We start from the raw sequence: 25,035 nt of genomic DNA on the forward strand, positions 1-25,035 counted from the left end.
CTTATTTGCAAATGTTTCGTCCATGAATTCAGTATCTGCTCCTGAATCAATAAACACGGCCCCCTGGAGAGACAAAGAAGAGGTTTGAAAATGGGCAGGAAACAAGAAGGAGGAGGCAGATAGTTGACTTCGGCTCAGTAGAGACCTCCCTTCCTCTGCTGAGCCTGTCCTTTTAGTGGACACCTGAGTGCTAAATGTCCCTTCTCTCCACAATAAAAACAGAGCTTGAATCTTTACAACAAATGAAAGTTAATTGTATAGGTCGAGACAGGCTGATCACCCTGTTTGAGGGACAATAATCCTCTTGCGGCCTCACGACTTGGAATAACCGGGTCGAAAACTCGAATGAGTTCCTTGGAAAAAGTTTCATAAAGATTGCAGACCTGTTATGCCATTCAGCAGTTCCCCACTGTTTTGCCTTTCCTGCCAGCAGAGATATAACAAACGCCACCTTGGAATGTTCAGTGGGAAAGGATGACGGCTGAAGCTCAAAATGAATTTCACACTGAGTTAGAAAAGCTCGACATTGGTCTGAGTCTCCCCTGAACATCTCAGGCGGAGAGAGGCATGGCTCCCTTACCTCTGCTTTTGTCCGTGTTACTTGGGCGTGGTTTCTTTGTGACGGTGGCGGCTCGAAGACAAGATTGCCAGAACGTAATGTGGAAATTATTTCCTCCATGCCACAACCCAACCAGGAAAGGATCTCATCAACGTGGGTACGCCACTGTTGTGCTGGCGATGCGTTCATTTTTGGCCAGATTGTTCTGCTATAAATCAGAAAAAGGCGGACCCAAGATTCAGCCAGACACAGTACTGAAAGTTTAAAAGGTTTATTCAGCCACAGGAAAACGTCACACAGGTAACACTCCTCACAGCTTCCAGGAATCACTGAGGCAGAAAGAGGGATTAGTGACTTGTAGTCTCTCCAGATTTTGCAGGGATCAGAAAAGTCACTAACCTGCTTTTGTCTTGAGTGGAACTTGAAACCCAGAGGGGAAACCTCAGTGGGCGGCAGGCGGTGATCTCCACAGCACAGGTAAGAAGTGACTCCAGGCTGAATAATCCGAGGGCTAGGCTGGCTCAATAATCCAAGGACAGAAACAGGGTCAACGATCGGAACAAGAGGCGTCAGGCAAGGGGCAGGCAGAGGCATAAACCAGATGCAGGAAACAAGGTCAACAACCAAAATCCAAATAGTCCGACAGGGAGCAGGCAGAGGCATAAATCCAAAAGGCAAGACAAGGTCAAGAACAATGATCGGACAGTAAGGAACGCTGGATATCTACTCATACGAATGGCTTTCAAAAATCTGGCACCGTCTGCTTGTCAGAGTCAGTATATATCAGGGAAGACACAGGTGCATCTAATCTGCTGATTGCAGCCAGGGAGACAGGGTAGAGCAGACGTGCCAGAATCATAACACCATAGGCTATTTGAGTATTTTTCTAATCAATTCTCTCCTTGCCTGATCTGTCAGTTCAGATGGGCAGCCATGTATTGGTAGGGTTTCAGTTGTGCAATATTCTTTCTATTTTTCAATAATGGGGACAGATTAGGTGACTTCTGACGACAAACCATTGCACTGGATTTTATTCAGGGGTGTCAGAGTACGGAAGATTGAAAACAAGCGTTTGCCTCAATTTTAATTTGTAAAAATTGTAAAACTATGTTTTTCATTTTACAACTATGCATTACTTTGTGTGTCTGGCGTAGGTGTTAAAGGGGTGTAAAGATCTTCGCAAGGCACTATCATGTAGTTTATACAGCAATTTGCAAACAGGTAATTACAGTACAGTTAGGCAAATCTGTTCATTGAGTTCAGCTGATCCTATTCAATTACTAGTATTATAATTAAAAGGCTTTTCAATGAAGGTTTAGCTCAGTTAAAAGTGTTACTGGCATTTTCAGGGCTGTCTGTTTCCTAGACTTCAGACTAGGACACTATTATGGACCATGGAAGCAGAATCCATAAGCACGGCTGTCTTAGGGCTAGTGTAATGAGGGCATAGACACCTAAATGGCCAGACAGTCTGACACGCACACACTCACTAAAAACGAACTCTGCCATTTGTTAGTCTCCAAGTTGAGGGGTGGCCCTCGCTTTCTTCAGGCCACTAATAAGCTGTTAGCATGACAGATGGATACTAAAGCAGGCACGGTGCGTGTCAGCGCTTGAATTATCATGCACTTAGTGAGGCTGGGCTTAGGAAACTCACACCTCCTTTCTGCCCTCATTCTTTTAAAGTATGTTGCACAACGCTGCTCAGCCAGTACATCTCCAAATGACTGTGACATAATGAGTGAGGGTGAAAGCACATTAAACTATTTAAATTTATTAAAATCTGTTGTTGCGTGATTTGATAAATCCTTTAATTGCTAAATTGTGATAAGTGCTTTGTCTGATATCATTCAGGCAACAAAATTACCAACCAAAAGAAATACTTCTCAGTACTACCATATATTGATAATTATTCCCTGGTGATATAGGAAATTTGCCAGTCAAAAATACTTGAGTAATAGCAGCAGTTGCTCATGAATGCAGAATAAATCAAAGCAAAGCTAACTGCATCACTTAATATAGACATTTGGCTATTGTATAGAACGAGACAGCAGAAGGAAAAAAATTGACACTGCTATGAAGCTATTTGTTTATCTCATCTCTGTGTTAAGTCCCTCTAAAGTCTCTCTTGTCAACTGTCTTGAAACATTTGCCAGAATCTATGTTTTTGGACTGGGGTATTTTCTTTCAGACTGTTTTTGAACTGATTCTCTGTTACAGCTGTAAGTCCAGGTTGTTTGGCAGATTTTAGCATTCGTTCATTTCATGCAAAAAGGTTAAATGGAGATAATTTAGTTTGTTTTTAAGCATCACAGAAAAGTATCTTATGCAAATATCCAAAGATTCAAAAGATTAATAACGTTCACTGAAAAATTTTATTAAAACACTTATTGGCAAAGCAACAAAAAAGTAGAAGGTTAGGCTTGTAATATTATACTACTAGCTCTGTACAAAATTATTTAATTTACATAGTTTCTATTTACCCTATTTTATACAAGGGATGTCTCAATCAATGCATTTTTAAAGAGAGAGTCTGGATACGTTTAGTTGGTATACTCTGTGTGCCTATTGCAAGGCCATTTTTAAAAAAGCCCAAATTTCTGAGCACAGTTTGTAAAACTATATCATAGGTACTACTTTTGTTGATCTTGTAAGAATTTTGATTATTGATTAAATCATCTTTATCAATAATTATAATTAAAAATCATAATTGGACAAAATTAATTTCTTAACCAAAATCCTCATTTATGAATCGAGACCAGAGATGTCTTCTGGTGTTGTAATTGTGGCTCAACGCCTTTGATAATTACAACCGTTAAATACTCAGTAATAATTAATAACTATTACCAGAGATGTCACTGTTTAATCAACCGTTTCTCCCGAAAAGTGTGGAACTTTAACCTTATTTTGACTGACGAATCACTCTTGCACAAAATAAACACAGAACACCTTCTCTTTATCTATGTGAATATTTATTAAATCACAGCCCTGATACACTCGCTCTTCCGATTTAATAATCTTCACCTACTCAAACATGCAAAGTTCTACACAAAAGGGGTAAAATATCTAACTAAACAAATAAAGCAAAACAGCAGTATGGGATCAAACCAGCAGTTATGGCAAAAATGATAATATGACAAAGGGATGTGGTTGTGAGTGGAGGGTGGGGCGCAGCTCCACTGTAACTCAGTTATACTCAGTCATAAAACCTCCCCCAACTCTTGAGCAGACAAAGAGTTATAAAACTTTTGGCGGCAAGCTAGCAAGCAGTAAGGTTGAAGACAAAGAGAATGGGGAATTTCACCATGAGGTTATTTTAACAGTCCAGTCTCACAGCGCACCTGCGCTTGCTCTCAGGTGTTCAATAACCCCGCAAAACACACACAAAGCTGGGTAGCGTAGCGGCTTCCAGGCATCCAACACGGCACATCAAAGTTTCAATAAACAGGTTACATGCACATATCATTCAGAACACATTAGATTAAATAGCGAATCTCATCACACTAAAACCTCCTGTACCCTGCCCAGACTATCTAAGAAAGAAAGAAAAATAAAAGATGGTTTTTACTTGTTGGCGTCTTCCTTCTGAGCGGGGTTGCAAGGGGGGGGGGGGGGGAGTTGGAAGTTACTGTGCTTCAGGAAAAGCGGTCAATCTTCGTCCTCTGGCCTCCTTGGCGAAAGGGAAAATATGATCTGACCATCACAGTCCTAGACTAGGACAAAACACAGTGGCGATTCGTCTCCTTGAAACTCCATGTTTTTTAGTTACGTGTTAAACTGACGTCTTCGATCGGCAAAGTGAAATTTCTGGCCTTCTTATTTCAGAAACCTCAGTTATGAATTCTTCGTTGGCCAACGAGAGAGAATAAATGATCTCCAGGTGATGTTTCAGATGTTGGTGACCGTATCATGGTCTCCAGCTGAAAACAAAATGGTGGGTCGTCTCATCCTGTGTTATGTAATTGACGGTGGCCTCAGGGCTGCGACGCCCCTGTCTTATCAGCCGCAGGGGCCGACGGGGTATTTAGGAACGGACTGTCCTGGATACAAAATGGCCGAAAACGCCAGGAGGTCTGGTGGCGTCCAGCAACGTGCAAACGGTCCAATATTCAGCAAACAAGTGGTCCAACAATCTTGTGAGTCTGAGTTCATCTAACAAATCAACCTCTAACAATAACGTTCAAATTGAAGACACGGACTGTGTTGGTTGCTGCAGTTCCCTGTTTGTCTGTGCCTTGTAGCCAGAAATCCCAGCTGTCCGTGACAGTGCCGTTTTTGCCATTTTTGGCCAATTTCCAATGTCAAGGTTTTGTAAAGCCTGACCTGCCAATACTAGTACTAATTTTAGTTAAATTCAATTTTGCCATTCAGAATATTTCTGTCTAGCAGTACTGACTTTACAATGGTTGTCATTATTAGGGGTAGAGGTAATATTCAACTATGTGGGTGAGAGACAACAATTGCTGTAACACAAAGTTTTACTGTTTTAAGACAAATACAACTGGTTTACGGATTTGGCATTCTGTCTTATATTAGTGATGAGCACTATTAGCATGGTTAGCCTTGCTTCATGCAAATAGCAGTCACTGTGTGTAAAAAAAATGCAAGGCTTATCTTAATGCTGAGATTGCCTTGGAACTGACAACATTTCCAAATCCCAGATTTAGAAACAAATAAATTTTGCTGTAGTCCATGAGCCTTTCCGTCATCTGCGGGTCAGGGTTTAGTTCATTCCTTCTCCAATACAAAAACATCAACAAGATACTAAGATTGTATGTCCTGTGGACACCTTTTTCTGGTATAAAATGACCAAAACTGCAAAAATACGAAATGGTTAAGGAGCGAAATGACTACCAACCACAGAGTCTAGCTTTCTGTTGTAGCAGCGTGAATGAACAGCCTACTTTAAACCAAAGCGCTAATGCTATGAAGCGGGAAAACTATTTTTCCTGTGAGATTTTGTCCACAAATGATCAATTGGAACCACACTGAAATATGTTGCAACCAATAATATCAACAAGTCACATCAGACCAATCAGTAAACATGCTAAAATTAGCTTAGCACTTCAGCATGCTGCCCTGCACAAACAACGTCAGCAGGAGTAAGACGCTGACGCGTAAGAAATATATTGAAGAATGCAGCTGTATATGTTGAGTCGGCTATACATGGAAACAAGTCATAAAGTTATGCATGTTCCAGATGACATGTCGGACATTTATAGCACCTTTCTTAATCTAGTTGATTCTGAGTAGAGGCTGCATATTTATACAATCCTGCAGAAACTCCTGCAGAACTAAAACAAAATATCTGTGACAGTCAAGAGAAACAACTGAGACTGCAACTTCGCTTGGGTAATATCTTAATATTTATAATATCCCTGTCATACGGAGTACAACTGGTGAGAGGCTCTACGATGTTGTGCTGAACTAGCTTAATTTGTTTTAGTTTCGTAGTGTTAGCTCCCAAGCTTTCCTTCCGGCGGGCTTTAACACAGTCTTCTAAAGAATCTGGCGTTGACACCGAGATGGTGAAATAATTTAGAGGTATTTCCCCCTTTCGATGTGACAGGTTTTTTGCACTCCTTGCATATTATTGTGGTCTGTTCTGTATCTGGTTGTTTGTATGCAAAATAATTCCACACCACCAAAGTAGCTCCTTTTTGGGAATTAAATCATCAGCAGTAAAGCTACCAGCCATGCTTACCTTCCCCTTTACGCACTGCATGACCCACGTGAGCGTAATGTGCTATGTAATGGGGTGAGGTATTTATGCCATGAAATTATCATATGATATAATCTTTTTGTACTCGTATTATTGTGAATGGTATGAAATGCCCCATCCCTAATTGGGACATCCCTACTATTACCATTATTTCTTACTATTTTCCTCTATTTTTAGGTCACATTTTACTTATTCATATTTGACACAGTTTATACCATAGGGAAATAATACCTTTATATTATTATGTTATATGAATGTTTTTTTAAAGCTTTATCATCTCAACAATTTTTGGGATACCATGCAAAACTGAGATAAGGTTAAGACTGGGTATGGCATAATATGTTTTAAATATATTTAACAGAAGGAATTTTTTATTTATTTGATTTAAACATTTAGTGAAAGCAAACATCTAACAAACCTTCAGCAGTCAGAGATCTTAAGAAGCACAAGCAGAGGAGCAGGAATACAGGTCCTTCTCAAAATATTAGCATATTGTGATAAAGTTCATTATTTTCTATAATGTCATGATGAAAATTTAACATTCATATATTTTAGATTCATTGCACACTAACGGAAATATTTCAGGTCTTTTATTGTCTTAATACGGATGATTGTGGCATACAGCTCATGAAAACCCAAAATTCCTATCTCACAAAATTAGCATATTTCATCCGACCAATAAAAGAAAAGTGTTTTTAATACAAAAAACGTCAACCTTCAAATAATCATGTACAGTTATGCACTCAATACTTGGTCGGGAATCCTTTTGCAGAAATGACTGCTTCAATGCGGCGTGGCATGGAGGCAATCAGCCTGTGGCACTGCTGAGGTCTTATGGAAGCCCAGGATGCTTCGATAGCGGCCTTTAGCTCATCCAGAGTGTTGGGTCTTGAGTCTCTCAACGTTCTCTTCACAATATCCCACAGATTCTCTATGGGGTTCAGGTCAGGAGAGTTGGCAGGCCAATTGAGCACAGTGATACCATGGTCAGTAAACCATTTACCAGTGGTTTTGGCACTGTGAGCAGGTGCCAGGTCGTGCTGAAAAATGAAATCTTCATCTCCATAAAGCTTTTCAGCAGATGGAAGCATGAAGTGCTCCAAAATCTCCTGACAGCTAGCTGCATTGACCCTGCCCTTGATAAAACACAGTGGACCAACACCAGCAGCTGACATGGCAACCCAGACCATCACTGACTGTGGGTACTTGACACTGGACTTCTGGCATTTTGGCATTTCCTTCTCCCCAGTCTTCCTCCAGACTCTGGCACCTTGATTTCCGAATGACATGCAGAATTTGCTTTCATCCGAAAAAAGTACTTTGGACCACTGAGCAATAGTCCAGTGCTGCTTCTCTGTAGCCCAGGTCTGGGGAATGCGGCACCTGTAGCCCATTTCCTGCACACGCCTGTGCACGGTGGCTCTGGATGTTTCTACTCCAGACTCAGTCCACTGCTTCCGCAGGTCCCCCAATGTCTGGAATTGGCCCTTCTCCACAATCTTCCTCAGGGTCCGGTCACCTCTTCTCGTTGTGCAGCGTTTTCTGCAACACTTTTTCCTTCCCACAGACTTCCCACTGAGGTGCCTTGATACAGCACTCTGGGAACAGCCTATTCGTTCAGAAATTTCTTTCTGTGTCTTACCCTCTTGCTTGAGGGTGTCAATAGTGGCCTTCTGGACAGCAGTCAGGTCGGCAGTCTTACCCATGATTGGGGTTTTGAGTGATGAACCAGGCTGGGAGTTTTAAAGGCCTCAGGAATCTTTTGCAGGTGTTTAGAGTTAACTCGTTGATTCAGATGATTAGGTTCATAGCTCGTTTAGAGACCCTTTTAATGATATGCTAATTTTGTGAGATAGGAATTTTGGGTTTTCATGAGCTGTATGCCAAAATCATCCGTATTAAGAGAATAAAAGACCTGAAATATTTCAGTTAGTGTGCAATGAATCTAAAATATATGAATGTTAAATTTTCATCATGACATTATGGAAAATAATTAACTTTATCACAATATGCTAATATTTTGAGAAGGACCTGTATGTTTGAACTGTTTAGGATCTTTGCAGCAGCTCTCACAAATAGTAAAATTGCAAACATAAACTTTTTTGTTTCATGCCAGGGATTTATGTAAAAATAATCTCAGTTAACTATAAAACACATACTCACTTATGGGTTGAGCCTGCGTGCCATTTGTTGTTCAGTATGAGAGGAAATAGAAATGACCTGTCAAGATCATTTGTATGCTGTGTTATTGTTCTAAATGTAGTGACTTAAAGTATACATGATTTGTCTCCCGGCAGGGGAAGAAATACACTGAGAACAGTTTTTTCCTGACCCTTTTGTCCATTAACTATCGTGTATTCATGCGTCTCTGCTCAAGCATGTTGAACTGCATCACAGCCTGCTCTGAGCTCTGCCACGCTCTCGTTGTTTCCCTTCTCCTCACTCAGCCTGTATGCATCGGCTGCAAGAATGACTTATCAAGCTTTTTCTCAGCGTTCTCCCTAAACTGTGTTTGCTTTTTTGATTCACGTGTTCTCTTCTCTCCCTCTTTCTTCCAAACACACACTCACTCTCCATCTCACTCTCGTTTTTTCTCCTCCTCTTCTTGCTTACTTCCACTATGCAACGGCTACATGCTCTCTCCTTTAACCTCTATCTCCACTCTGCTTCTTTTTTTACTTGACTGCTTTTCTCTCTTTTTTTCTCTCTTGACTTGGCTGTTGCTTTTCTTCTCTCCTCCTTTTACTCTCGCCCTGGCTGTTACTCTTCCTCTCTCTTTCTCTATCTGCCTGTACCAGGAGCCATGGCTAATCATCTTATAACTAATGCTCTCCTTCGTCCCCATGGTACTAACAATCCTTATAACACTCTCCTGGGGGACTCGGCAGTCTATAACAACCCAGCCGTGGGCATGTACAACACCCAAGGTGTGCATAATGTTCCTATTATGAACTTTTCAAAAGTTCTGTTGAACTATTTTTATATCTATATTTTTTGCATGGCTATTTTATTTGAAAATATTTAGATGCCTGCCTTATGGTTTTGATGTGAGTTGAGGAATTGCACTGTAACTTGCATGCATACTGTATAATTTATGGTGATTGTGTGTCTTTGCCACTGTAGTTGCAGATTGACATTATCTTTCAGAAACTAATCTTGAATCTTGGGATCTCTATAATGGATCCCTTTAATGGATCCCAAGATTGGTTTTGTGAAGTAGTTATGTGTACTCAGTGTCTTAGCTGCATTAGACGACAGTATCAGTTTTGTGTTAAACAGTTCTTTACCATTTTTTTTCTCTCAGCCGAATTGCAGTGCTATTAGAACGTTTTGTTCCCAACAGGCTTTTTCTCTTCCTGCTTTTTCTGTCACAACTAAATCTTTCACATCTTCAAACACATTTGCATATCAGACAAAATATCTCAAGTAAACCCAGAAAGCAGTTTCCAAGTGATAATTTAATTTATTAGGTGGAAAGAGCTATCCAAGCCATCATGACCTCGTTATGATTTAAATGTGATTTGCCACAATATTTGACTTTAGTTTCATTAGGCAAACTGAGGCCTGACTAGTACCAGATGCCCAAAATTACTTCAAGAGTGCATAAACAACTCATCCAAGAGTTAACCTCCCAAAACCCAGAACACCATCTAAAGCCCTGCAGGCCTTATTTGCATCAGCTAGAGTCAGTGTTCGTGATTCAACATTAAGAAAGAGACTATTTCAGGATGTCGGGAACTTGCCGTAATTAATGGAATCATCAATTCTGCTCTATAAGTTAAGTGTGAGTGATATGATTGACCTTGGCCAGTCATGTTTTGAAATCCTCCAATGTAGCTGAATGAAAACAATTTCGAAAAGAAGAGTAGGCATAAATGCCCCAACAGGGATGTAAAAGACTCATTGCCAACTATCGCAGAATGCTTCATGGCAGCTGATGCCACCAAAGTTGGCACAAGCGCTTATTAGGTTATAGGTCATATAGAGCAAGATTTATTTAAAGAGCTTCTCAATGTGTTAGAGACCAAATAACTTGCTCTGCCATTGTAGTTTTGGGATTGGACTGTGGAAACTTGGAGCCATACAAGCAAAACAAATATGTAGTTTAGCTGAGGAAATTTTAGGAACATCCACACCTTTTTCACAGAAAAGTAGTGAGGAGAAGAAATACTTAGAAAGTTGTCTCAGACCCATAGAATAAAGTTTACATTTTCATTGTTCTAGACAGTAGAAAATCACTCTCGAAATGGCCCTGCTTTAATAAGCAATTAAATTTAACTCTGAGCCTCCAAACCGAGATGACTCTGACCTTTATCATCTGCAGATAGGGGACACATAACTCAATTATAACTTAATAGAACTTAAAATAGAAATATAACTTTAAAAATGTCCTAGTATATCCTTGATTATGAGTGCATGCTCTGTATTGCAGCCTTTTGCTTTGAAAGCTGCTTTGCATGCTTTATTTTAGGCACATGTACATTTGTGCAGTTTCTTTAGTTTTAAATGTCATTTTTTTGTGATTTTTAATGTTGTTATCTCTGTGAACCAATGATGACCTCCATGAAAGCAGCCAGTCAAATATTACAGAATATTATAGAATTGAGAATTGAACCTTCTTTTGAACTGTTCTTCTGGTTGTATGGACTCACATGTATGTTTTTTTTCTCTCTTCCCTCACATGCTATCCGTTAGCACCCTACCGAGACACAAGTATGTGATGAAATAATGCTGAACTATTTAGCAGTAACTGTGTTTATTCTCTTTTGATGCTTTTGGAGCTGTTTAAAGAAAACTTTCACACACATTTTATTTTATTTTACTCTCCAAAGTTCTTTTGTTATTTCATACCACTAAGAATTCTATCCCCCATTAAAATGCAATCAGTTCAAATATATGCATTTAGTGCATACATTTACTTTAATACATCCTATGACTGAGATGCATTACACTTAAAATATATTTAGCATTTTTATTGTATTGAAAGTATTGCAGTAAAGCTCTTACCTTTTTTCTTTGTGTTACACGAGGAGCTCATTTTTACTGATAAAACTGACTCATGAAGTTTGTTACATGAATAATAAATTCTTGAACCTTGGATTGTAATTTGCTTTTTTAAATGCACGAGAAGACCTTATTTCAGTTTATTTATAAGTTCTGATAATTACTGCTTTTTTAATTCTTTGTTTCTCAGAGGGTATCCTGAACAACGCCAGAGACGCGAGTGTTATGGATACGCTCCCTCTTAATGGTAACCATCCGAACAACTTCAGCATGGCCAGCAGCGAGTACTTGAGCGACTGCATTCAGATCATGGATCGGAGCGGCGGTTACGGCACCCACAGCAACCACAAGGAGACAACCTTGGAGAAGAAGATCCTTAAGGAGCTGACATCAAACTACATCCCCCCTTACCTCAACAACCATGAGCGAGCCACCACCGAGCGCAGTCACAACCTGATGAACAAGCTGGTCAACAACAGTATGGCCAATGGAGGTGACTGTGGTTTAATTTTTCATTGAGGAGCTGACCATCACATTGTGGAGATGTGCTGAGTTTTCAAGTTATGATAGACCACTCAGAAGCCTAGAAGCATCTGAAACCAGTAACACAACCTTTATACAGTCTGGCTCCTGTCCAAAGCAATATAAAAAGACAAATGTTCGTAGCAAAACTAGAAATCCCATTCCCGGCTATAGGGTTATAGAAAACTGAAATACCATGTTCAGTTATGGGACAAATATTATTCTTGACGTATCTAATTGAAATATTTCCAAATGAGTAGCGGTTCAGTACAGTTTCAGTTTTCATTTCTCTCTATTTTCCCCATGTATGGCAGTCCTAACAATGAACCATTTAATGATTTTTTTTTTTGCTGTCACTGTTACTATTTGAATTTTAGGTGTTTGGTTATCTGAAAATATTGTATCTCCTAACATTTCTGCACCACTCCGAGCACCCTATATTCTATGCACATCTGGCGCAGATGTTTCTGATGTGTTGTACCTTGCCACTAAAATATATGATTAGTGATAAATAGTGTTGCTCTTAAATGACATTTATTGAAAAAAGGAGTCCCATTCATTTGTCTTTACTAGCCTATCCATGCAGTCACAGGGGCTGGTGCGTATTTCCAGCGGTCACTGGGTGAGGGGCAGGGTACACCCTGGACAGGTCATCAGTCCTTCACAGGGCTACAAAATCTAATGTAATACATGCATATACATGGTTAACATTAGAATTGGTATTGTGTCCTATTCAAGTCTAAATCAAATGAGGCTCTTGATATTGCAGTTTTCTTTTTTTCTTGACAGCAACAGATATTGTGTCCCAACCAGAGATTCAAGTAGATGTTGTGTTTTGCTTTGAAAGTCATAAAATTTAATAAGCAGTGTTTCAGCTGCTCTCTGCGATACAGCAGCGTGGAGCTGCGGCCACAGGAAAAGGTGAACTAAGAAGCAAAGGCAAATAGAGTTCTATCATGATATAAAGTGCAACTTTAATTGTGCTAATATCTTTTTATGTTTTTACATTACATTATCATATATCACAAAAACGTTTTACCTTTTTACAGTATAGTAGTATATAGTAATAATGTGATAATATATTGTACAAACATAAAAGTTATATTGTTAGAACAAAAAAGACATTATAACATGATATTTTTAGTGCTGGAATTACAAATGTTTATAACATTGTGATGTTGGTCACTGTGCAGACAAGTGGCTAAGGAAATGTCTCCTCTGCAAGATCTGACTACCTATTTCATGCTTATGTTAGGCCACAGTTAGATTTTGCTGCTATTGAGCAGCTTGGACATTATGAATATTTAGCTTAATATCTTTTTGACGTTCATACAATAAATTATCACATTCTCACAATACAATTATAAATGATATATTTAAAAAATGCACTGAGCAGATTTAGGTCATATATCACAGACAGTGAGCCAAGTCAGCCATTTCAGAAAAATGCTTTATTATAAGGAGTAATACAAACCCATCGGGACATGTTAGATTAATGGAATAATGTTCACAGCTTATACTTTCGTAGACATTTCATACTGAAACTTTTTTTTTATGTCCCAACATAAACTGTCCCATAGGTCACTGGATTGAGGCAAACCTAATCACAGGACAGTAGAGAAACAGATATCTAGCATCGGGTTTAGTCAGGGACTCAGATTGTTTTGTTATGAGGGCTTTTTTGACCGATAAAGCCAGAAACTTGTTAGTATATGCCAAAACCTTTCTCATACCAACAACCACTAGTGTGAAAGTTTGGTGCTGGGAACCTTCAGCCAATTATATGAAACCATTGTCACCGGCTAGTGGGGGACTTTTATTTACATGCTTAGCTTGTGTTGCTTGTTAATGCCCCAACCCTTGAAGATCTTACATATTTATGTAGAATATTAAGATAATCCCAAACTACTAATTTAGCCAAGTGAAAACCTAAAAAGCAAGAGGAAATCTTAAGCATTTTTTAGACATCAAAATAAATTCTATGCCAACTGTTCACACAGACATTCATACATACGCTTTGATGATGAAATGACTACACGATCAGTACACAATAATTACATTGCCGGAGGTTGTGGCAATGGGGAGAAGCAGTTGTGAGATGCATGAATGTTTCCAAGTAACATTTCAATTCAATTCAGTTTATTTATATAGTGCCAATTCACAACACATGTTGTCTCAAGGCACTTCATAAAAGTCAGGTACATACATTCCAATTAATTTTGCTTTTAATTTTTAAGTGAAACTAAATTTATCCAAAGTGCAAATTATTGAGACATCTCATCATGTTGGGGAAGTAAACTCATACCTATGCCATAGAATTGCTTCTGGCTGAATTTAAAATAAAAGTAACTTTATTATACTTTTGTGTAACAGGTTGAGTTTTAGAAGATTTTAACAGTTTTATTTTTTCCTGTTTCTTTCAGGGAGTATGGCTGGCGGGAGCAGCAGCTCCAGCAGTGGTGTGGGTGGCTGTGTGGGCAGCAGTAAAGAGGACAACAGTCCTATAGTCCTGGACAACCCTGCCGCCTTCCCCCATGAGGAGAACCTCGGTTTGGAGATCATCCGAGAGGAGTCCAATGCGCCCCTGCTACCCCCACGGCCTCCTCCGCCAGACACTCACCCCCCCCCTCCGCCTCCACCTCACAGCTTTTCCCGGCAGCGGCGCATAGCCCAGGAACCCAGCGAGAGCTTCTTCCCCCTGTTGACCAATGAGCACACTGACGAGCACACGCATTCACCAAACCAAAGAGACTCGCTCTACACGAGCATGCCGGTTTTGACAGACCTTCCTGACGGGCAGATGAATGGGTTGACGGATGGAGAGGAGGACAGCTCTGGGGAGCTCCAGCCCTGTAAGAGTGCCACAGCTCCAGAGCTGGATGACGTATACTATAAGAGCATGCCAAACTTAGGCTCCAGGAATCACCTTCACGAGCTGCAGAACTACTACCACATGGGCCGCGGGGGCAGTGATGGATATATGGTGTCTGGGAGCAAGGAGGAGTCTGATTCATCTCCAGAGGAGCCGTCGGTGGACCCTTCTCATCTGGTCACCAGTCTATAGAGCCCGCAGAGTCCTCTATCCATCCTGAACCCTGTTTGACTCTTTCAAAGTTCACGTGAAATCATTCTGTGTTGCTGACTGACAGACAGAGCTGGCCCAACCCTGGATTGATACACTGTGTGACATAACAATGGTTTATGACAATACGGCTGAGATATCACTGATCAAATCAGAAAATCTTTTGGTGAAAATGGTGCAAACTTAAAGGTGTGGGTCTTAAAGACAATCTGCAAGCATCAAACAGGAAAGGAAAGTTTAACTGGGAACAGGGAGGTATTCTGTAATTCTAACGTATCTGTGACTTTAATTTGAAATCTTGGACTTATTATAGCCCTGCGAGATCATCCACAGTATGGACCTCTAGCAGATCCTAGCAAATAATCTCCACTCACACCTCTACATGGGCCCAAGCCATGGTTATTGGAGCTGCGTGTCTGTGTGTCTGTCCCTCCGTCAATACTCTTATTCCAAAAGGGTAGAGCAGGACCTTCACCGATAAACTGTCCCCAAAGAGGCATCACATTCCTGCCAATCGAGTGAAGGATGTATTATATATGCCCTCACTGATGCTCATTCACGTCAAAACCCATATACAGTCTGGCAGTTCAGCTGCACCATATCACAATAATGTTCCAAACTCTGTCCCTGTTCATACCTGCTAAAATCAGAGTTGTGTATGGGCCAGTGTAACATTCCTGCGAACTGTAGTGACTACGGAAAACAAAGACAAAATCCAATAATATTACAAATGAATGGACTTGGAAAAAAAAAATTGTCTGCTCTTCTCTAAAGGTTTTTCATCATCAGAAGGATTGTGAGAAACCACAAACTGTTTATGTATTGTACAGAATAAAATAACAGATACAAATGTTGCAATTCTTTTATTTTTGGATTTTATGTTGCAAACTTTGTGTCTCTGGGACTGTTCCGAAGTGTCACAATGAAATATATTCCGGTCAAGGACTGACCTCAGAAAGAGCAAGGAACAATCTTTTCATGTCATTCTTTCGTAAATACAACAAAGCACTCCTTAATTAATATGCATTTACCCTACGCACACTACATTCTGGTTCTTTTATAGCAACTGCACTGTCACATTTTACAAATCATTTCTTACTGTATGCTTTACCACTGTGTAGATGCAAAACTGGATGGAGACAATGAAGTGATAGAGGAGGAGCCTTTGGGGGAGCTGCATTGCTGGTGGAGGAGCCTGGAATAGAAGTACAAAGATGGACCTAACAGACTGAGATAGTAACATTAGAGTGCTTTATGAAATATGTCATATCTATTGCCAAGTTTTTTAACTGTAACACATTGCCGCCCTGTTTAAATTAAATAATAGCTGTAAAAACAGGTAAGGTGCCACAATTCCATCTTGGAACGTGCACCCGACAGCTCTTTCCAAAAACCCAGAAAGCCGTTGTTTACTAATTAGGAAAAAACTTTTTTTGTAAGTGTTTGTAGCTTGCACATCCCACAAATCCCCATCATTCGCCCCAAGAGAAAAATTATTTATTTATCTATCTGTTTATTGGTTTAAAGAAGGCAAAACAAGCTCAGAGAGAAGAAGGTTGGCTACAGGGAAGGAAAGATTTAACGTGGCACTGTTTTTTTGTTTTGTTTCTTTTTAAGTTATTATGATCATGATTATTATTACAATATTACTGATAATTATTTATTCTTTTTGTATGGGTTCCAAGTTGAATGATCTCATAACTAATATTTGTTGTAACAGTGAAAAGGTTGTTTGCCAACAAATAAATTACTGACATAGCTTTGAGTTTCTCTGCGTATTTAGTCCTTTCATATCTTTCTTTGATTTATATTTTCATCTAAAATGTTAACTTAGAAATAAACCCATCAGTGTTTTTTTTCATGGTGAAGAGGCACTCATGACCATCATGGGGGTCTATACTGTAACTAAGGAGACATTTTACCATGTGCTTTTTAAATTTAATGCTACATTTTTCCAGCTTTTAGCTTATATAAACAGCTTATATCTTTTAAAAGCTTTTGAATGTCTTAAATGAGTGTGCCTGATGGCAAGACATAATCAGATTAAGCAACTTATTCTGAAAGCATTTTTGCAGTCCTGGAGGTATATATGCATGCACCAGATATGCATTGTATAACACCTCTTTATAAATGATTTACTCATAGAGAAAGAAATTAGTTAAAAGAAAAAGGAGGGAAATGGTAAATAAAAACCCCAAGAAGGCAGCTGAGAATGCTTTCCAAAGTTGTTGAAGAGAGATGATGTTACATATGATACACCGGCCATAGGCATAGGCATGACACATGATTGCCACCCAGGAGAAAAGTGGTGTCGCAAAGTCTCTAGCTTTTCCCTTTATTATTTTGTGGCACCAATAACCTTTATTTTGAAGGTTGACCAAGAGGAAATGGGGTGGAGGGAGAGGAGCAGATCTGCAGCAAAGGTCAATGGGCCAAGACTCAAACCTATGACGGTGCGTCAAAGACTGTAGTACACTTTACCCCTGCGCCACCACCACACCCAAAAAAAATCTCTAACTGCAATGTGAGTTTTTTTGGAAGCAAGGATTTATACCGGAATGCATTTGATGAGGAGAGAGAGGTTATGAAACGTTTAACTTGAAGACTTAACAGACCTACCCAGAGATTTAAAGAACTCTGTGGTTAGCCAGTCTGACACAGAGATGTAATTTATGCTCTGATATTGACCAACATTGTTATACTGATGTGCAGGAGCATCATTTCCATTTCTCCCAATTATGTTCCCAACAAGATTCTTTATATTTGCAGTGGTTGTTTAAAACATAGCGGCAGTGAATGGAAGCAGCTGAAAGTCTCATTTTCTACAAATAACCTGTGTTATGATAATGCTATGTATGTGGATGGAAGGGAAGTGAAAGTACTGGTACTCAAACTGTCATTAATTTGGCTTTGGTGCTAAGAAAAAATGAGTCGCTGCTGCAAGTTATCGAGGGTAAGCATGTTGTTCATGATTTAATTTAACAAAGCAATCTGCAAAATTCAACAGAGCGCTGTACTTAAAGAGGACACATAAGTAGAAACTAAACAGCTGCCCAATCTTTCTAACAGTATTCAGACAAACAAACCCTCTGGTCACCTTGATGGCCTGTTTGCTGACTAACTCTACAGCTATCTGTTTTAGACATATTATGAACGGGGTTGGTTTCCGGTGCCTCAGCTTCGGGTATTTTTCTCCTTTGAAGCTGACTTTCTGAATGTGTCATAATCCTTCTAACATAGACACCATTTATTCATGAACGTTTTTTCCTGCATAGCAGGATCTTTGAGGAGAGAACAGTCTGCTCACATATATTCCTGTTAGAAAGATCTCTTTTGTCAAGTAAACAATCCTTTTTCTGTTCAAAACAATAGGCTTTGCGCTGTACGCTTCCAGATAACACACAATCCAATTAAAGTTTCTTTTCTGTTTTTTAGTGCCAGAGCTCCAAGGCACTGTTTTGTGTCTGAAAAATGTCTTTTCAAAAGACATATCTATTTTGAAAAGCAATGAAATACTCGCTTGTTATTTATTTGTTTCATACATTCAAAATTTCTAGGTGCTCTGGCTCTGAAATATGACATTTGACCTTTTATCACATCTTTTATGGTGCATCTGCTGTATGTAGGATCCATTCTGTACAACCATGGAGGGAGAAGATGGAGTGCAGCTTGTGTTTGAACTGATGAATCAAAGGTCATGGGAAGGAGATGAATTTTGATGATCCTTTAAACATCCATTAAACATGTGATCAGCAACAAGGACTGATAAAGTTTGAGGAAAAAATGTATATGGCCTGAGGCTTTAGTGCCAAATGGGTAATAAGGAGTATAAATACCTCGGTGTTCACCTGGACAACAGACTAGAGTGGAGATGCAACTGTGAAGCTGTCTACAAGAAGGGACAGAGCAGACTGTCTTGAGGAAGCTTAGGTCCTTCGTTGTTTGCAGCAAGATGCTGCATATCTTCTATAAGTCTGTTGTGGAAAGTGTGATCTCTTCTGTCATCATCTGCTGGGGAAGCAGCATCAGAGCCAGGAACTTAAAAAAGCTCAACAAGCTGATAAAGAAGGGTGGTTCTGTTCTGGGGTCTCCTCTGGAATCTCTGGAGATCATTGTGGAAAGACGGATTCTTCATAAAATGAAGAACATTATGGAGAACCCTGAGCATCCTCTTCATGAGACTGTCCTACAACAACAGAGTGTCTTCAGTCAGAGGCTTCTTCAGATGTGCTGTAAGATGGAGCGCTACAGGAGATCATTCCTGCCCACAGCCATCAGCATCTACAACAGCTCTTTGAGGAAACCTTCATAATATGAGCTATAACAACATTTAATTTCCCTTTGGGATTAATAAAGTGTTCCTGAATTTGAATTGAATTGAATTGAATATTGTAAGAAATGTTCTTGGTGCAGAGACACCTATGGAACTTTGTACTCTCCCAGTTGAGTCAGCTTTAGAATGATATATAGGTTTCTTGATTTGCATCAAAATAATTTGTAGTATGTCAAACACGACTGCAAAATTTTCTGGGACATTTACTGACAAAAACCGCTCATTCCATACCAGCAAGGTGAACAGGAACCATGCTGATTAGAAACAAAAAGGCATGTTTCTTATGTTGGCAACCAAAATCAGTTAATTTAACCTTTTTATTTTGTTTTTTTATTTTTTTAGAAACCAGAACTTAAATGCAGTAGTCAGACATTACAGGAAGCTTTTCTTGCTGAAATAAATGCCTTTTCTGTACAGCTGCTGAAAAACATAAGCTAGTATGAGATGGTCATGGTTACCACCATTTCACAGTAGCACTGCATTTACACAAATATTTAAAACAAAAATGGAAAACATGATCTGATTGCTTTCATTATAACCCGAAATGCAGCAGTTATTCCGACTGAGGTAAAAATTGCATTGGTTAAAAGAATTTAGATAACTAAAATACTGAACAAACAACTACGGAATTTAGCAGTACTTTTATAGCGTACTGCAAGTTTAACAAGCTGTTTGCAGATTAATTAATCAGTCTATATGCTTAGGTAGTTAGGCTGAAGTGGGCTGCTTTTTTGTAGCTTGCCAAATGTAGTTTTAAAACCACTGATACCTTGATAAGAGTGATGTTTCTTCATTTTTACCCAATGCTTGTCTGTGTTTTACATGACCAGAAATATTTCCAGACAGCCAAATATGTCTTCCTTAAGGTGTGGAAGCTTTCAGCCAGTTGACTGGCAGTGGGTAGCAATATGTGGGTGAGGGTTTACAGAACTTGCAACTGTGGGAAAAAGTAAGACAGAAACATTTAGTGTTTTTGAAGCTTTATACAACCTTGGTGTACCTTAATAAACATTGGCCCATGCTTAGTTGGGGACGTCTTGTTCAAAATGCTTTTGTCTAGTTTCATTGTGTTGGAGACAGAACTGCCTGGATGATATTGTATTTTTATTTGTTTTTTCTTACTTTTGAATTCAGGAGGCATCCGGTATAGATGCCCGAGCCACCTCAACTGGCTCCTCTCGGCCCCCTCCTGGATGGCCGAGCTCCTCACCCTGTCTCTAAGGGAGTGCCCGGCCACCCTACGGAGGAAGCTCATTTCAGCCGCTTATTTCCGGGATCTCGTTCTTTCGGTCATAACCTAAAGTTCATGGCCATAGGTGAGGGTAGGAACGTAGAGCGACCGGTAAATTGAGAGCCTTGCTTTTCGGCTCAGCTCTCTCTTCACCACAACGGACCGGCACAGTGCCCCCATTACTGCGGCAGCCGCACCGATCCATCTGTCGATCTCCCGCTACATTTTTCCCCCACTCGTGAACAAGACCCCGAGAAACTTAAACTCCTCCACTTGAGGCAGGAACTCCCCTCCAACCTGAAGAGGACAAGCCACCCTTTTCCGGTCGAGTACCATGGCCTCGGACTTGGAGGAGCTGATCTTCATCCCAGCCGCTTCACATTCGGCTGCGAACCGCCACAGCACATGCTGTAGGTCTTGGCTAGAGGGGGCCAGCAGGACCACGTGGCAAAGGGCAGCCATGCCGGAGTCCAACATGCACCGGGAACAGGTCAGACTTAGTGCCGGCAATGCGGTCCAAACTCCTGCTCCGCTCGTACAGGGACCGGATGGCCCCTAATAAAGCGGATTCCATACTCCTGGAGCACTCCCCACAGGGCATCATGAGGGACATAGTCGAATGCCTTCTCCAGGTTCACAAAACACATGTGAACCAGTTGGGCAAACTCCCATGAACCCTCGAGCACCCTGTAAAGGGTATAGAGTTGGTCCAGTGTTCCACGGCCGGGACAAAAACCACACTGCTCCTCCTGAAGCCGAGGTTCGACTATCGGCTGGACTCTCCTCTCCAATACCCTGGCGTAGGCCTTACCAGGGAGGCTGAGGAGTGTGATCCCCCTGTAGTTGTAACACACCCTCCGGCCCCCCTTCTTATGAAGGGGGACCACCACCCCAGTCTGCCAGTCCAGAGGCACTGTCCCCGACCGCCACGCAATGTTGAAGAGGCGTGTCAACCATGACAGCCCAACAACATCCAGAGATTTGAGGTACTCAGGGCAGATCTCATCCACCCCTGAAGCTTTGCCACCGCGGAGCCTTTTAACCACCTCGGTGTCTTCAGTCTGGGTGATGAAAGAGTCTAACCCCGATTCCCCAGCCTCTGTTTCCACCACAGAATGCGTGATGGCAGGATTGAGGAGATCCTCGAAGTACTCCTTCCACCGCCCGATAATGTCCTCAGTTGAGGTCAGCAGCCTCCCACCCCCACTGCAAACAGTGTTGGCGAAGCACTGCTTCCTCCTCCTGAGGCGCCGGACGGTTTGCCAGAATCTCTTCGAGGCCAACCGGTAGTCCTTCTCCATGGCCTCACCGAACTCCTCCCAGGCCCGAGTTTTTGTCTCTGCCACCGCCCGGGCCGCAGCACGCTTGGCCTCACGGTACCCGTAAGCCGCCTCAGGAGTCCCTCACTATGCGCTTGGGCCTGCCAAGTCTGTCCGGCTTTCTCCTCCTCAAGCGGATCCAACTCACCACCAGGTTGTGATCAGTGGACAGCTCAGCCCCTCTCTTCACCCGAGTGTCCAAAACATGCGGCCGAAGGTCTGATGATACGACAACAAAGTCGATCATCGACCTCCTGCCTAGGGTGTCCTGGTGCCAAGTGCACTGATGGACACCCTTATGTTTGAACATGGTGTTCATTATGGACAATCCGTGACAAGCACAGAAGTCCAATAACAAAACACCACTCGGATTCAGATCGGGGAGGCCATTCCTCCCGATCACGCCTCTCCAGGTGTCACTGTCGTTTCCCATGTGGGCGTTGAAGTCTCCCAGCAGAATATTGGAGTCTCCGGGAGGGGCACTATCCAGCAGCCCCGACAGGGACATCAAGAAGGCCAGGTACTCCGCACTACCGCTCGGCCCGTAGGCCGAGACGAGAGTCAGAGACCTATCCCCAACCCGAAGGCGCAGGGATACGACCTTCTCATCCACTGGGGTAAACCCCAACACGGGTCGGCAGAGCTGGGGGGCAACAAGCAAACCCACACCAGCCCGCTGCCTCTCCCCGTGGGCCACTCCAGAGTAGAAGAGAGTCCAACCCCTCTCAAGGAGATGGGTTCCAGAGCCCACGCTATGCGTGGAGGCGAGCCCGACTATTTCTAGTCGATATCTCTCGACCTCCCGCACAAGCTCAGGCTCCTTGCCCCTGAGCGAGGTGACATTCCACGTCCCTAGAGCCAGCCTAAGCATCCGGGGATCGGGCCGCTGAGGTCTCCACCTTTGTCCGCCACCCAATCCTCTTTGCATTCCCCCTGCAGGTGTTGGGCCCACTGGGGGATGGCCTCGCGTCTCTCGTTCGGGCTTGGCCCGGCCGGGTCCCGCGAGGAGCAACCCGGCAACCAGGCGCTCTCCGGCGACTCCCGACCCCAGGCCTGGCTCCAGGGTGGGACCCCGGCTCCGCAGTACCGGGCGACGTCGCATGCCTCGATATTTTCGTCCTCATGAGGGATTCTTGAACCGCTCTTTGTCTGACCCATCACCTAGAGCCTGTTTGCCATGGGAGACCCTACCAGGGGCATTTAGGCTCCATACAACATAGCCTTTAGTGCATAAACTTAAACTATAGAATATTATCAGAATTAAGAGCAACCTTCCCATGGTGACACAGAAAATGGGTCCATAGGTTTCTGAACTTTTTCAAAAATGTCTAAAAATCCTGTAGCCAGAAAACTCGCATGTACATGTGACCTGTGACATGTTTTGGCCTCTCTACAGTCACCCACTGTAAACTTTTACTTTGAATTAATAAATTATTTAAAAATCCTCCTCTTCAGTCAGAAAGCTGTTAACTTAATACCAGCTGTATGTAAAGGGCATCTGTTTTTATTCTGACTTTTATGGCTGTTGAACTGTGCTATAATGGAGTGCTATTGCCAGTTTTCCAAGACAACTTCAACTTTCAGCTGTTATTAAGTATTACCATGTGTTTTTGACTGTAATAAAAGTTTACATTTCAAAACAGAAAACAGATGCCAAATCCTGTCTGCGATGATGGGATTGTAATAAGAGGGTTAATGTCTCACCACCGTCTTATCTAAAAGATCTCATTGTTCCTCTACAACTCCTCACTCCCACAGAGGACATCAGCTTGAAGTTTTATTGAATTTCCCAAACTAGAATGGGACAAAGCAGTTTTAGTTTTCAGGCTTTTATCTTGTGAAACCTGTTCCCTCTGTGTGGGTACTGGATACAGATACCCTCTCTGATTTGAAGACTAAAACAAATGTAAAGAGTTTAGATTTTAATTGACCTATTGTATCTTTTTTTATGTGCCCTTTCTGTTCCTTCTATATTTTTCCCAACCATTTGGACAATATGAGCATTAGTAAGAGGATCAATTGTAACACCAGAATGGTAACTAAAGGAACAATGCCTGTTTAGATGCATTGCCAGCTGATAGCTCCATCCAAACAAAACATGACAGCATGACTTTAGTTTTCAAAACAGCATCTAATCCAGAAGACCAACTTCTTATGGACAAATCTAGATGTTTTCAACTGAGTTTGTGGACAGACTTCCTGGGCACATTGCAGTCACTGGGGTGACTATGGAGGCATCTGTGCACTATTTATGTCCTTAGCAGCATGTCTAAATCTGGCTGGACAACAATAAAGTAATGGGTCAGCTGAGTTAACATGAGTTATACCAAGGATTGGAAAGGTTTCTTTCAAAACTAAAAAGCTAAGATTTTCCCTCCATTACTGTTGTTAAAGTTTCAAGTCTTTTTATTTCTGTGAAAGGGGTGAAGTGAATCAGTAATTTTTACATTTTTAGTGACACAGTGTAAAATATGTGTGTTGTTGCTTCAAGCTTTCATGGCTCTGCATCATTGAGCGCTTCATGTAACAACGCTTTTCCTAATGATACTTGTTAACTAAAAATATTGAACTATTTCTAAATTTGTCACTCTAATATCTGTTTGGTAAGTGATTAACAAACTTTGTAGATATTATATTGAAATAAAACTAAAATTATATATATGGTAATTTTATTACATGCAATTGAAACCAGATATTTACACACAGTGTGTAAAAAGACATAATCTTTCCTTCTTATTATCTGACATTAAGTCAAACTACAATTTTCCTGTATTGGGTCATTAGTTGAGGATTACAAAAATCCTCCCTTTAGTTTCCAAAACAGAGTAATAAGATTATTGTTTTACAGTTTTTTACAGTTTTTTTTTCAAATTCAGAAGTCTACATAGAAATTTCATTAGTAGCTGGTAGAATTGCAAGGTAAACTATATGATATGAGTCAAATGTTTTAGATGCCTGGCTTCTCACAATAGTTTGAAGGAATTGTGGCCCATTGCCCCAAACAGAACACTAGTAACTGAATCAGGTCTATAGGACCCTTTGCTCGCACGCACACACGCACCTTTTCAGTGCAGCAAACAAATCTATATGGGACTGAGATCAGGACATTGAATAAATACTGACTTTGTTGTCCTTAAGCCACTTTGTAACTAATTTGCTGGTGTTATATTTACAGTTATTATTCATTTGCAAGACCCCTTTTGTGCCTAAGCTTTATCTTCTTGGGTTATGTTTACCCACCTAACATAATGTTTTTCACCCCC

At 41.1% G+C, this 25,035-nt stretch overlaps 1 protein-coding gene across 9 annotated transcripts in view; it reads left to right on the top strand.

The window, feature by feature from the left end:
* adgrl3.1 (adhesion G protein-coupled receptor L3.1) overlaps positions 1-16,648 on the top strand; it is a 247,436-nt gene extending 230,788 nt beyond the window's left edge. For 4 of the 9 annotated variants that reach the window (XM_047364449.1, XM_047364448.1, XM_047364451.1 and 1 more), the window contains 4 exons: positions 9,080-9,208; positions 10,977-10,994; positions 11,476-11,778; positions 14,231-16,648. In XM_047364449.1, the coding sequence (XP_047220405.1) occupies positions 9,080-9,208; positions 10,977-10,994; positions 11,476-11,778; positions 14,231-14,871 (1,091 nt within the window). In that variant the 3' untranslated portion in view covers positions 14,872-16,648. The remainder of the gene's footprint in view (positions 1-9,079; positions 9,209-10,976; positions 10,995-11,475; positions 11,779-14,230) is intronic. The other 5 variants (XM_047364455.1, XM_047364456.1, XM_047364454.1 and 2 more) reach the window with 2 other exon arrangements.
* Positions 16,649-25,035: the final 8,387 nt, after the last annotated feature.

This window comes from Girardinichthys multiradiatus, chromosome 5 (assembly GCF_021462225.1).
Source record: "Girardinichthys multiradiatus isolate DD_20200921_A chromosome 5, DD_fGirMul_XY1, whole genome shotgun sequence".
Taxonomy (NCBI): Eukaryota; Metazoa; Chordata; class Actinopteri; order Cyprinodontiformes; family Goodeidae; genus Girardinichthys; species Girardinichthys multiradiatus.